The sequence below is a fragment of the Acanthopagrus latus genome, chromosome 23 (genome assembly GCF_904848185.1).
Source record: "Acanthopagrus latus isolate v.2019 chromosome 23, fAcaLat1.1, whole genome shotgun sequence".
NCBI classification, from domain to species: Eukaryota; Metazoa; Chordata; class Actinopteri; order Spariformes; family Sparidae; genus Acanthopagrus; species Acanthopagrus latus.
The window spans coordinates 5,445,171-5,457,760 of record NC_051061.1 but is presented as its reverse complement, the minus strand read 5'-3'; the positions used below and the strand labels follow the sequence as shown (position 1 = coordinate 5,457,760).

The following is a 12,590-nucleotide window of genomic DNA, read 5'->3' as shown; positions in this document are numbered from 1 at the left end:
GTGTTCACAGTGTAGCGTCGTTTAATGAAGTTCATACAAATTACAACAAGTCAAGAGAATCACTGTGTCAGCTGTGATCAAACATTTAGTCTTGATTTCATCTGTTGCGTCAGGCGATCAGTAAAGTGCTGCTAGTGCGGATCGATTGCAGGTGCCGGTGATAAAATCCTACAGGGCGTACATCCCCACGCCAAGGGTGGTCAGGGCGACGCACAGTCCCACGGTGAAATGCATGATGGGCAAGGACGGGAACACGGACGTTTTGCTCTCCGACTGGTCGGCCGGCTGTGCTGTGATGCTCAACATTTTCTGCAAGTCATCAAAAACCTGCAGGAAGAGGCAGAAGGAGGAGTTGCTTACACTGCATGTATTAGAAACGTTCACTTCCTCTTTCTGTCAGTTTCAGTGTGGGTTTTTCTTTTCTTTCTAGAAACTCTTGATGGCATTATTGGTCACTTGACGACACAGTAAAGGTGCACTACACTGTTTTAGATACATTTTAATCAATCAGAAAGGCCAAATAAACCAACCCTCTTTGTTTCCATGAAGCACAACATGATTTCATATGGTTTTACTTTGTTTATATGTGGCGGACCCTGCCACTTTTTTAGCTTCAGACGGTGTTCTGGGATCTTATTTTCTTCCGAGAACAGCTTCTTTATTCAGTTATGGGAAACAAAAAATTTGAGTTTTTATTTCTTCTCCAAAACCACAGAGTGCCCCTTTAAATCAGCCCGTCGACCCCCTCCACTCTCACCTGGATGTTGAGCTCGAAGGCGTCCACGGCCTCCTGCAGCGCCGCCTTCCTCTGCTCCTCCGTCAGCTCGATGCTGTTCATCCTGCTCCGGTACAGCTGCTTGAAGCGGTTGGGGCTGCTCACGCCGGGGAAGGAGAAAAAGGAAAGCCCCTCTTTGCTGCTCAGCCCCAGAGATTTCTGGGTAATCTTCCCCAGCACCTGACCTCCGGATAGATCGCCCAGATAACGGGTGTAGGCGTGGGCCACCAGCAGCTCCGGGCTCTCTCTGCCAATCTGAAATATTTTGGAGTTTTTTTTTTTTGAAACACTGTAATTTCCCACAGAGCCAACGCAGAAAGTGACTTTTAATATCATGACTTCCTCTTTGCTCACCTTGCGTAGTCTCTGTTCATATCTGTGTGTGGCTGCAGGGACGATCACCCTCTTCCTCCAGTCTGAACCAAAGAAATGCTCCAGGTCTCTCTCCAGGGACTCCAGGCGGGCGAGTTCCTGAGGGAAGTATATTGGTGCAACGGCTGGATGGGAGGAATTCCTGTCCAGCTCCTCCTCCAGCACCTTGTAGATCTCATAGAGGGAGCACAACAGGACCTGAGGAAAGCATAAACGTAATTAAACACTATTCAGGACAACATACATAGAGCCCATAAATGTGCTGACTGGAGGGCGTTGGTGTGTGGAGTTCACCTTGTACTGTGGCAGAGTGATCTGGCCCTTCTGGTAGCTCAGCATCAGCTGTGTGTTCTCAGCTCGGACGTGGTTGTCCTTCGTGGCTGCTTTGATCTGCTCTGATAGATCACTGGCGGCAAAAAATAAGGACAGAATGAATCAGAAGAAACTTTTAAAGCACAAAACATGCAGTTCTTTGAAAAGTCTTTGAAAGAATCAGTCAGTACCTGCCAACGTCTCCTGTGTCATTCTTCCTGGCACTCTTCATGGTCTCCACCTGACTGCAATGAATCGACTTGGTTTAATTAAACAGTTTTAATGTGAATAAGAATGTGTATAGAATATGAATATACATAACATACCTGTGATGAACTGCAGTCTTTATGCTGATCGGTCCTCTGGCGGTCGTCACTCGGCTGAGTTAAGGCTCTGCTGTGGCCTCTCAGCTCCGTCCTGACTCTTTTATACAGGCTGGATGTGCCCAAAGGGGAAGTGTGACTGCTGAGTCACATCACTCAGAGCACTGAGGCTTAGCATGACAGAGCACATGAGTGACTGCAGTCGACAAATCTGAAAACATGACAGGGCAGAAATAAACAGCTCTGTTGGAGCCAGGATTTGTACTCATTCTGATAAAAGACTGCTCAACGGTGAAATGTAACGCAGTGCGTCTACTCGAGTACTGTGGTCAAGTTCAACTTTGAGCTACTAGATTCATTTCATACTTTCCTCCACTTTTCAACCACGTTTTTTTGTTTTGTTTTGTTTGTTTAGCTGTCACTCAAACTCAGATCATATGAGTTAGTTACATATGACGCAGTCTGATCCCAAGTGGAGTACATAGACGAGCATGGAGTAGCTAAATTAGACACTTACTTAGTATGTAATGAAGATACAATGCTGGATTATATGAATAGAAAATAAATGTTTATTTAGACTGTAAGATTGTAATATGACTAACCTAAAATAACAGTGAGTAACACTAACATGCATAGTAACATGTGGTGACTGTGGAAAGGACTGTTTCATGACAATTTAAATATTAATACTAAAAAAAAGTCATATCTTGAAAATGTGCATGTGTGCTTGCAGCTGAAAACTTGCAGCTGAGACAGTGAAAATTGTTTGAATACAGAAACAGCTGTGGTGAGTTATGAATACTAAAAGAAGCTGAAGTGGGAGTAGAGGTGGACGTGCTGAGGGAAGCACACGTTTCAGTTTAAAGGAGCTCTGTGCAACAACTTTTGGAGTGACTCAGATTTTCATGCGACCGCCCAAAAAGGATGTGACTCTGCATGTTTTTGAGTGCCTCGACTCAGTACATCTCTCTGCTGCGGAACAGAATCAGGGCCAGGGCTGAGAGAACAACATGAGTGGAGGACATTTTTTTTTTTCGTTATGCACTTTCAGAAAAAAGTCGAAATGCCGAGAATAAAGTCAACTCTCCTGGTCCCTCAAACCCAGTCAGGAGAGCAACTGACAGCTGTGTGAGCTGCCGGAGCATCTGGTCTGATTCGTTACTACATCCTCTCAATTCCAGCTGGCACAGATGCGGCACACCTCTGCCATGGTCGTGTGGTTTTTCCTTCTAGATAGAGTTTTCGACACAGTCTCTCCAAAGACCTAATACTGACAACTACACTGTGTTAACGAGCTAAAAGAGAAATAATGTCTTTGTTACTGAAACTAAACTCTGAAGCACAGTTTCACCACTTCATCTGCACAAGGCGTTTTGTTGAGGCCGTCATGCACGTTGTTTGATGCAGTCTCAAAAGGTCGACTGTAATCTTGACATGTCGGATTTATTCTTGACATTTAGACTTTTTTCCTGAAGCGCACGATGAAAACAACAACAACAAAAAACTCCCTCCTGATAATACTCCATATTAATACTAATACTCTTCCAGTGTCGTCGCTGCACCAACAGTGGCTAACTTTAGTTTAGGAACAGAGTCCGCTAACAGAAACTACCAACCGGCTGAAAGAAGCGGATGTTACCTTTAAAGCCACTAAAGCTGAGGATGGTAGCTTAATCACAGAGTGACATCACTGGAGGCAATTTCTCAGATTACATTCAGCCTCTAAAGGATTTCTATGACTTTTTTTTACACATATGCAGCAGTACTCCCCCAAACCTTTTAATACATTTAATGTGTAAAATTGGTGGAGTTACCCTTTAAGTTGAAAAAAAAAAATGAAAAAAGAAATGGTGCACAATAATCACAACAACTATACTGTGCTTACTGATGACCAAGTTATTGTGATTATTGTCCACCTTTTCTTTTTATTATTATTAAATCATTACTTTTTAATAACCCCTTCTAGCCTACTGTATTCTATGATGTTCTCTAGCCACGCCCCCTTATGCAAGCAGCCCTCCATTGGGTTTTTGTTCCCGGGGAGGGGAGGGGGTTGAGCTTGTGGATTTTCCAAGGGGATCGCACACAGACGCACACTCACACACACACACACACACGCTACGACGAGCCTGGAACATGCCGAGCAGTAAACATGTAGGAGTCTCCACAGGTCTGCTGCGTGCCGAGCCCCAGATGTTGCTCGCCAGGGATCGACTGATGTAAAAAGGAAACAAAGGTACCGTGGTAACCTCCATGTTGTTGTGTCCCGTTGTGTCACATCTGGTTTCGGCGGGCGATGGCAGCCGCCGCATCCCCGGCACGGCGTTCCAACGTCGGCCGAAGAGTTCGCGGAGCGCCGGGGAGGTGAAGGAGGAGGGGGGAGGTGGAGGGGGGTTACCGTCCGGAGCTCAGCCCGCTGACTTTACTCACATTTCACATCGGTGAACTACCAGTGGACGAGTTAGCTGTTTGTTAGTCACCTTTTAGTGAATCACTCGGGATGGATTTATAACATGGAGTCTGTCTGCAAGCAGAGCGCCGAGCACAGCAGCTAGACAATGTGCTGCCAGTTGCCTAATGGCCCAGATGCCCAGACAGGCAGAAGTAAAGTGAGGAGAGAGAAAAAAAACCTGTGTTGTAACAGAATGATCAGACAGTTTATGAACCAGAAAACACAACTGGATGAGTAAATGTTGACATATTCTAACCAGAATGTTTCCAAGAAGTTGCTCTCAATGTTTTAAAAAAGAGAAAAAATATACAATTATAAATTAAAGTACAGATTGGCAACAAGATTTAAAGTGAACAGAGACAGCTCAACACAAACATGTAACTATGATGTGAGCACACTGAGTGTGAAGGAACTCAGAATCGGAAATACTTTATTGAAATCGCCTGTGTTACAGTTGCCCCCATTCTAAAGTCTGAGAAACTAAAAACTATACTTAAGCAAGAATAATACAAATATAAGAAATGTACATTCTACTGGAAATGTGTGTTTGTATGTGTGTGTCTATATATATATATATATATATATATATATATATATATATATATATATATATATATATATATATATATAGTGTAATAAATAATGTTACAGTTAAATGAGTCAGTGTTTATGAATAACTACTAAAAGTGGAACAGTGAACAGTGGTGCAGAGAATGCTGGACTGAATACTGAATAAGTGATGTAATAGATAGAGTAACATAAGTCTATACACAGGTCTGTTTATACTGTACTGCATGCATGGATGGACACCTTACTGTACCCATACCAGCCACACATGCTGCTCTGACCATGATATTAACGGGTATAAGAAAGCTACTAATTCAACAACATGGTGCAGTGGTGTTGAACTGGACTGTGTCATAGTGAGAGGTATTTGTCGCTTCACTTATCTGCAGTTTGGTGGAATATATAATAACATATTGGTGTACATTTGCAGCAGCTATTGGCATTCCCAACCATGATATTTATATGCACATGTTAAAGAAGTGTGTGTTCAAACTATTGGATATATTTCTGTCTTGTTTTTTTTATTTGGGCGCCCCCTCAGCCACTCCTGAGGTAGAAGCTGTTCTTCAAGTAAAAATGACATCGCATATAATATAAAACATTAAAAAGCACAAGGAATCAAAACAAATGCACCAAGAAAACATGAATTCAACATAATATGATTTATTATATAATAATATGTAATATATATGTTTGGTCATTTTGCCTTATATCCCCAAATTGTATGTCTTAGCAGCAGAATGTTAAAAGCAGTCAAGGTTTTTATAGTACTACAATATTCTAAATGTAATGTGGATTTTAATTATGTATATATTTTCTCCTGATTATTACTGACACACCTTTATCTTACTGGCTCTTGTCTCTTAACAGGTTATGGATTCGAGCTCTCCTTGTTTAATCCTCCTCATCCTGATTGGCTGTGTTGAATGCTCCTTTGAAAACCACCACCATCTCCACCACAATGGCACCCGCCGCTATGATTACTGTGTTCTTGGAGCCGGGCCTGCGGGGCTGCAGATGGGGTATTTCCTCTCCAAGGCTAAAAGAGACTACATCATCCTGGAGAGGAACTCAGGGCCGGGCAGCTTCTTTAACAAGTAGGAGACATTCTCAAAGCATCTCGAGAAAAATTGCACTTGCCTTTCCTCCCGATTGACCCGTGACACATGCTTCCTCTGCTCTGTTTGTTGGTGTGATCAGGTATCCCAGGCACAGAAAGCTCATCAGCATTAATAAGATCCACACGGGGAGGCAGAACCGAGAGTTCAACCTGCGCCATGACTGGAACTCACTGCTGAGCGACAAACCTGACCTCCTGTTCCAGAGAGTGAGCGGTGAGTTTTACCCTCCAGCTGATGCCTTCCCGCTCTATCTGTCCATGTATGTGAAGGAGCTCGGGCTGAAGGTCCAGTACGGCGTGGACATCGGGAGGATCAGGGCTGTGCCGTCAGCCGCTGGCAGGAGCTACATCCTGACTGATCAGCACGCATCGGACTACACATGCAGGTATTTTCAGAGCCAGGGGTGAGCATTTCACGTTTGTCTGGGTTGTGGATGCATCACGTTGTACCCGTTTCTCTCGCCCTCAGCGTCCTCCTGGTAGCCACGGGGTTGTGGGTCCCTCAGAAGGTAGAGTTCGTCGGTTCTGACCTGGTTGAGGGCTACGAGTCCATCTCCACTAATCCCGAGGACTACAGGAACCAGGCCGTACTCATTCTGGGCAAGGGGAACTCGGCTTTTGAAACAGCCCAGAGCATCATGGGAAGAGCGAGTCGGGTGCACATGCTCAGCTCCAGCCCCGTTCGACTGGCGTGGCAAACGCATTACGTTGGAGACCTCAGGTAGTGCTTTCCTTTTCTTGTCAGTCTGTGATTCTGCTGTAGGCCTCTTTCAGTGGCTCCCAACCTGGATTGTTTTTCTTTAGATGTAGCTGTGACAGCGCTGTTAGATTAATTCCAGTAACCAGTAACACCATCAGTCATGCTCCTGATGCACTTATTTAAACTAAACTATTCCAACTATTTTTTCATAAGGCTATGTTTAGCTAACTGTTTCTACCATGTATTCATTAAGTTTCACCAACCGCTTAAACCATTTATTAATTAGGCACTGTAAGCTAACTGTTTTAACCACTTATTTATTTGTTTACTTTAAGCTAACTGTTTCTACCATTTATTGATTAGGCTACTTTAAGCTAACTGTTTCAAACATTTATTGATTAGGCTACTTTAAGCTAACTGTTTCAAACATTTATTAATTAGGCTACTTCAGCTAACTATTTCAACTTTTTATCCATCAATTTTAACTTACTGTTAAAACTTTTCTCCTCGCTTGCTAGCTAGTAAGCTACTTTGACACTTAATACCACAGTTTGAACATGTGGTGTTAAATTATTAGAGCTTGGCTTGTATTTTTCCAAATCAGTCGAGTTTCTCCACATTTCCAAGCTCTCCCTGGAAACTGCAGAAGCACCTAGTGGGTACAGTGACCCCGTAATCAGACATTAATGTTCCGCAGTGATTACTGGCATAAGTCAATCTCACCAGCTGTTCTGTATCAAAGTAATCAGCACTGTACACCTAACTAAACATACGTTTTTTTTTGTATTTCAGAGCTGTTAATAATGAGCTCATAGACACATATCAGCTCAAGTCCCTCGACGGGTTGGTGGAGGCACGGCTGGAGAAAATAGTTATCGCTCAACGAAAGGAGAACGGCGTGAGGAGATCAGGTGGAAGGAAGACGGAGAGGAAGGGGCAGCTGTATGTGACTTTAAACAAGTACACACAGGAAGAGAAGAACAGCTCTGACGTGACAGGAGAAGAACTGCCAGGGTACCACATCGACAACTTCTCCATGCGAAAGCCTTACGACCGCGTGATTCGATGCCTTGGATTCAGATTCAACTTCAGCATATTTGACAGGTAATACATTTTGACTTACTGCATCGCCTCAAAATCTGCGTGTTAATGACAAATGATGTTCTATCCACTGAATCCTCTTGTATCTAATACCATTAATGTTCATGTTTCTTGAAAATCGAATCTCCCTAGCTCTAGCTGTCCCCCGAACAGTGAAAATGCCAAAGGGAGGTTGCCGGGGGTGACAGCCTGGTATGAAGGAAAGGACACCCCTGGCTTGTTTGTGCTGGGAACTGCTGCTCACTCCAGAGACTACCGCTCATCTGCTGGCGGCTTCGTCCATGGGTTCCGTTACACAGGTGATGGTCTAATTACAAATGCAGAGCATGCAGTTGAAAACACAAATATGTGGACCACAGTAGCAGTGGCAGTAGGAATGCAGATTATTGTAGTTTGACAGTCGTGCAGTCCCTTTGTGTCAATTTGAGATGTATTCGAGGTGATATTTAAATAACCTGTTCGTATTTTTCTGCCACAGCTAGAGCTGTACATCATGTACTTGAACAGCGTTACCATAGCAACTGGTGGCCATCGACTAAACTGTTGACAACGCAGCTTCAGTCCTGGATTCTAAAGCGGGTCGGCGAGGCCTCTGGGCCGTACCAAATGTTCGAGGTGCTGGGGGATGTGATACTTCTTCGAGGGTAAGTAGATGTTATTTTGTCATCATGAGTCAGAACTTTTTCCAACTGTGCTCATTTGTTGATGAGATCTACCCACTGTCCCTTTAAAGTTACATGTCCTGGTGAAGTGCTGTGGCCCAGCAGTTTGTTTTGACTGCTCCTGGTGAGATGTAGTTGCTCCTAAATGCCCCGGTGCTGCCCAGGGACTCCCTCTCTGCTGGTTTTGTCCAAAACACCTTTGAATGGATGTGGCCACTGGCCAGGAGGCATTACACACTAAAACCAACTTAACTGGCTCCTTTTAATTAATGTGAAAGGGCAGTGTACAGATGCCAAGGGAGCTAAATCCTCAGTGAGAAGTCTTGACAGAATACATCTGCTTTATAAAAGCATCATTCTCCAGAATCACCTATCAAGTGTTTCTCTGTCAGGACATTTATTTGACCTACTTTAGCGTAATGATGTGTGTATGAGGGACATCTCAAAATAAGAATTGTTTGAACTGCAATATTAGGTTATTAATTCATTCTGTGAAGTACTTATCACTGCCTGTGTATAGTCAATACATAGAATGCTGTCCTTCACAGGCATTAATTATGATGCATTAAATGATTGAATTACTGACTTTTTACACAGTAACAAGAGAACCCATTAATCCCGATATGCTCATCATATGTTGGTCCTATCTTCTCTCATTGACTCGAAGCTCCCACTGTGAATATATGGAAGAGTTTCCAATCCAGGCTTTGCCTCAGTTCTCCTCTCTCTCGGGCCATGAGATCTCCAGCCATGGACTGATTGTCCTGGTCATGCAGTATGGGAAGAACAAGATAGACTATCTGGGTCGGGGCAGGGCTCAAACAGACTGGACCAAAGCTTGGAAGTCTAACTTTCTGCACCCTGTTTTATACTACTATGACAAACTTCCTACAGGTGAGTAGAAATGCTGCAGTTGTTAAGTAAATTTACTTCTTATGAATAAAATTGCTGCTGTTTTACAAAATGAACTTTTTTTCCAGAGGAAGAAATGAAGCTGCGTCCCCACGGCTGGCCTTTACCGAGGCCCAAGGCAATTCATCACATGGTTGAGGACTTCCTCACGGAATGGGAAGGTCCAATCTCCCACATCCAGCCGCTGCGGCGCTTCCTGGAGCACTGTGTGCAGACTGACCTCAGGGCCTTCTATGCAGGTAAAGTTGCATCTTGTTCCTGATCTGTTTCTAGCTCTAAAGTGAGGAGAATAAAATGTTACAGAATACACGTTCACATAACAGTTTCCACATTTATTTATTTTTATATGTATTAAGTTTGTATTTCATTATTAAAACGGTGAAGGTTGTCCAACCCAACCAGGTACAACACATGTATTAGTCATTTACAGCCTCCGTACAAAGGCAGGTAAGAGTAACTACAGAAATAATACAGAGGTAGATGTTTTCAAACTGGCCTCCAAACCGTATAACAGAGAGAAGTTGTTATGCCTTTACAATAAGCATTACTTCACCTCTGCTTAAAAGGCATTGTTTCCTCTTGCTGTGTCTGCCGTGCGTGATATGCACTGATAGGTTTAAAAAAAAATCAGTCTTGGGATGTGGACAAGCAGGTTTGCAGGGGTGGGAAAATAAAAATCAGCAATAATTACCCTCAAATGAATTAAATCTAAAATAGCAAGGGCCTGTTTTGAAAATGTCAGAATCAGAATCAGAATCAGAAAAAGCTTTATTGCCAAGTACGATTTTACACATACGAGGAACTTGTTGTGGAGATGTTGGTGCATGCATCAAATAACTATTAAGTGAAAATATAACAAATTAACAATATAAACTATTTAAAGAATAGAAAATATAACAAATTAACAATATAAACTATTTTAAAAAGTAGAAAATATAACTATACAATATAAATATATATATACACACAATCTGTTTTTTGGGTAAAAGGATAAAAGGAGCAGACCAGCTGGCAGTGAACAATTACAAGAAATGATGTGCAAATGAAAATGCGCAAATGGATAGGAAGTTCAAGCTGAGCGTTAATGTAACGCATAAAGTTATGGTGCTGTCAGTGTGACAGTAGAGTCAGAGGTAGAGGTGGAGTGTGAGGAGTGTCAGGGGGGATTCAGGCCTTGTTGATAAGGCTGACAGCAGACGGGAAGAAACTGTTCTTGTGGCGTGAGGTTTTGGTCCTGATGGACCGCAGCCTCCTGCCAGAGGGGAGTGTCTCAAAGAGTTTGTGACCGGGATGGGAGGGATCAGCAAAATGCGCACCAACACACACCGAGGCAGCCGTCCGCGGCGCCATCTTGATGTTAGATCAGGAGTAGAACGTACAGGTATGTATGTTAAAGTGCAGGGACTAAAAGTAAAGAGTTGTCAGAAAAAGAAATACTCAAGAAAGATACAGATACCTGAAGTATGTGTACTTTGTTGCTTGCCATCTCATCTTTTAATAAAACTAAATGCACCAAATAACATGGATTCAAATATAGAGTCAAAAGCTAAGTCGGCAGTTACTGTTCCTCTGCCATGTTAATGATGAGATTTAGCTTCTGCCCCATGAGACAGGCAAGTTTGGAATTACCAGGACATCTGTTCAATTCATTTGATGTTTTTCAATCAGAAAAAATATATTTACATTGACTTTTAGATGGGACTTATGGTGACTATCTCTTCAGGTAGCTTGATATAGCTCTCTTGTTGTGGCTGAGTGGCTGCTGGTGCCTCTGTGGAGCTCTGTGACTGTATGTTTTTCACTGATATTATATTTTAAATAGCATATTAATAATCATATATGGTAAAAAAGGTGTCGAATCTCATTCTGGTCCGAACAAACGTGCCGACTGTACACTGGCAGTGTGTATGTTCCCACGGTGCTGTGAAAAGGTCAGGCCAAAAGAAAAATGCTGCCAAACAACAAAGTGAACCAGGAAATACAAGATATAATAGGCCACATTAGTCATGACTCCAACATCCTTGTTGACGAGCTCGTATCAGTTAAAGCTGAAGATGAGAGGAGATGAAGTGCCCACATTTAATAAACCGGGTAACTTTTCTGTACATTGACCCACACAGTCATGAAATCCCTTCTATAACATGATAACTACATCTTCTTTTCTGTCTGCCACTGTATTCAAATAAGCACGATTAGGATTCAGTTGCAGATTTCTATCAGTTTTACCCCGACTCTGAATCTCCGGGCAGGCGACTGACGAGGACATCGCTGACCGTGGTAGTCTGATTCATTGCTGTGTTCTCTCGTGTCTTTTAGAATCATGTTTCCGTGCATCCCTCACCCATCGCACGCCGCCGCTGTTTTGTCAGCAAGGATACTTGAAGCAGCAGGGCCTCTCCCACAACGGTCAGCTGCGGCAGCACGTTCTCGATGCTGGACTGACGCCCACTGAGCAAGATGCAGGAAAATCCGGGGCCGACCCCACTTTTCCCAACTACCTGGCACAAGCTGGAGCCTCTGTGTCTTCAGGACTGAAAATTGACTTCTGATTGTTTTTGAGTGTGTTAAAGCAATGCCTATGATGCTGTTTAAGTCCCTCAGACTTGCTACCTCCTGCACCCATTATAAATGCCTCTTCAAGCCCAAATATGTTTGGTATGCCACCCTGCAGATCAGTGGATCCCTGACCTGTTAGGCTTCTGACTCCTTTGAATTGAGCATTTATTCTTGCAATCACCTCGTCACTTGATGAAAATATCGAACACTTTACTATTTTAGCCAAAGAGAGATTTCCCTCCCTTTATTTTAATTTTTTGAGGGTAAAATAAGGTAAGATTATCCAGTAATGCATAAAAAAACAAGGCATACATTAGAGGAAAGTGAGTAAATATGCATATTTCCTATTCTGGACCCACATATTTCATTATCATGGTAACTACTGTTTATCCCTGGAGAGGTACCTTGTCATTTAAAAGCTTCCTTCTTGTTTCCTCACAAAATATTTATATATATTATTATATACAATTTTCATATCATGGAAATCTATATTAAATAAGGCTATATTGGTGGAGGGTTACTGAATGATTATGCATTACACATTTTACACGATGTTACCGAAATAAACATACATTACATAAAAAAAAGATAGATGAAGTCTTTCTTTCGTTCTCATCTGATATACGCATGCGTAGTGCAATCTAACAATTGGGGCTGTTTGATTGGCTACACGTTTGCGTAGATCCTATTGGACGGTAACTAATGAACAACACAGTATCTGATTGGTCGTGGCCGCTC

The 12,590-nt window shown here is 42.7% G+C and overlaps 2 protein-coding genes across 2 annotated transcripts; one reads left to right on the top strand and one right to left on the bottom strand.

Annotated features, from left to right (window-relative positions):
• Positions 1-3: 3 nt before the first annotated feature.
• Positions 4-1,891, bottom strand: hmox1a (heme oxygenase 1a). Its single transcript, XM_037089968.1, has 6 exons — positions 1,786-1,891; positions 1,651-1,704; positions 1,442-1,553; positions 1,130-1,345; positions 758-1,030; positions 4-327 (listed from the first exon to the last, which is right to left on the bottom strand). Exons 2-6 carry the CDS (start codon positions 1,689-1,691, stop codon positions 169-171), a joined length of 801 nt encoding a protein of 266 aa, XP_036945863.1. The 5' UTR covers positions 1,692-1,704; positions 1,786-1,891; the 3' UTR covers positions 4-168.
• A 1,960-nt stretch (positions 1,892-3,851) lies between these two features.
• foxred2 (FAD-dependent oxidoreductase domain containing 2) lies at positions 3,852-12,439 on the top strand. Its single transcript, XM_037089961.1, has 10 exons — positions 3,852-4,018; positions 5,672-5,898; positions 6,002-6,307; positions 6,391-6,642; positions 7,414-7,725; positions 7,855-8,021; positions 8,201-8,366; positions 9,052-9,278; positions 9,365-9,535; positions 11,613-12,439. The coding sequence occupies exons 2-10, from the start codon at positions 5,675-5,677 to the stop codon at positions 11,843-11,845; spliced, it is 2,058 nt and encodes a 685-aa protein (XP_036945856.1). The 5' UTR covers positions 3,852-4,018; positions 5,672-5,674; the 3' UTR covers positions 11,846-12,439.
• Positions 12,440-12,590: the final 151 nt, after the last annotated feature.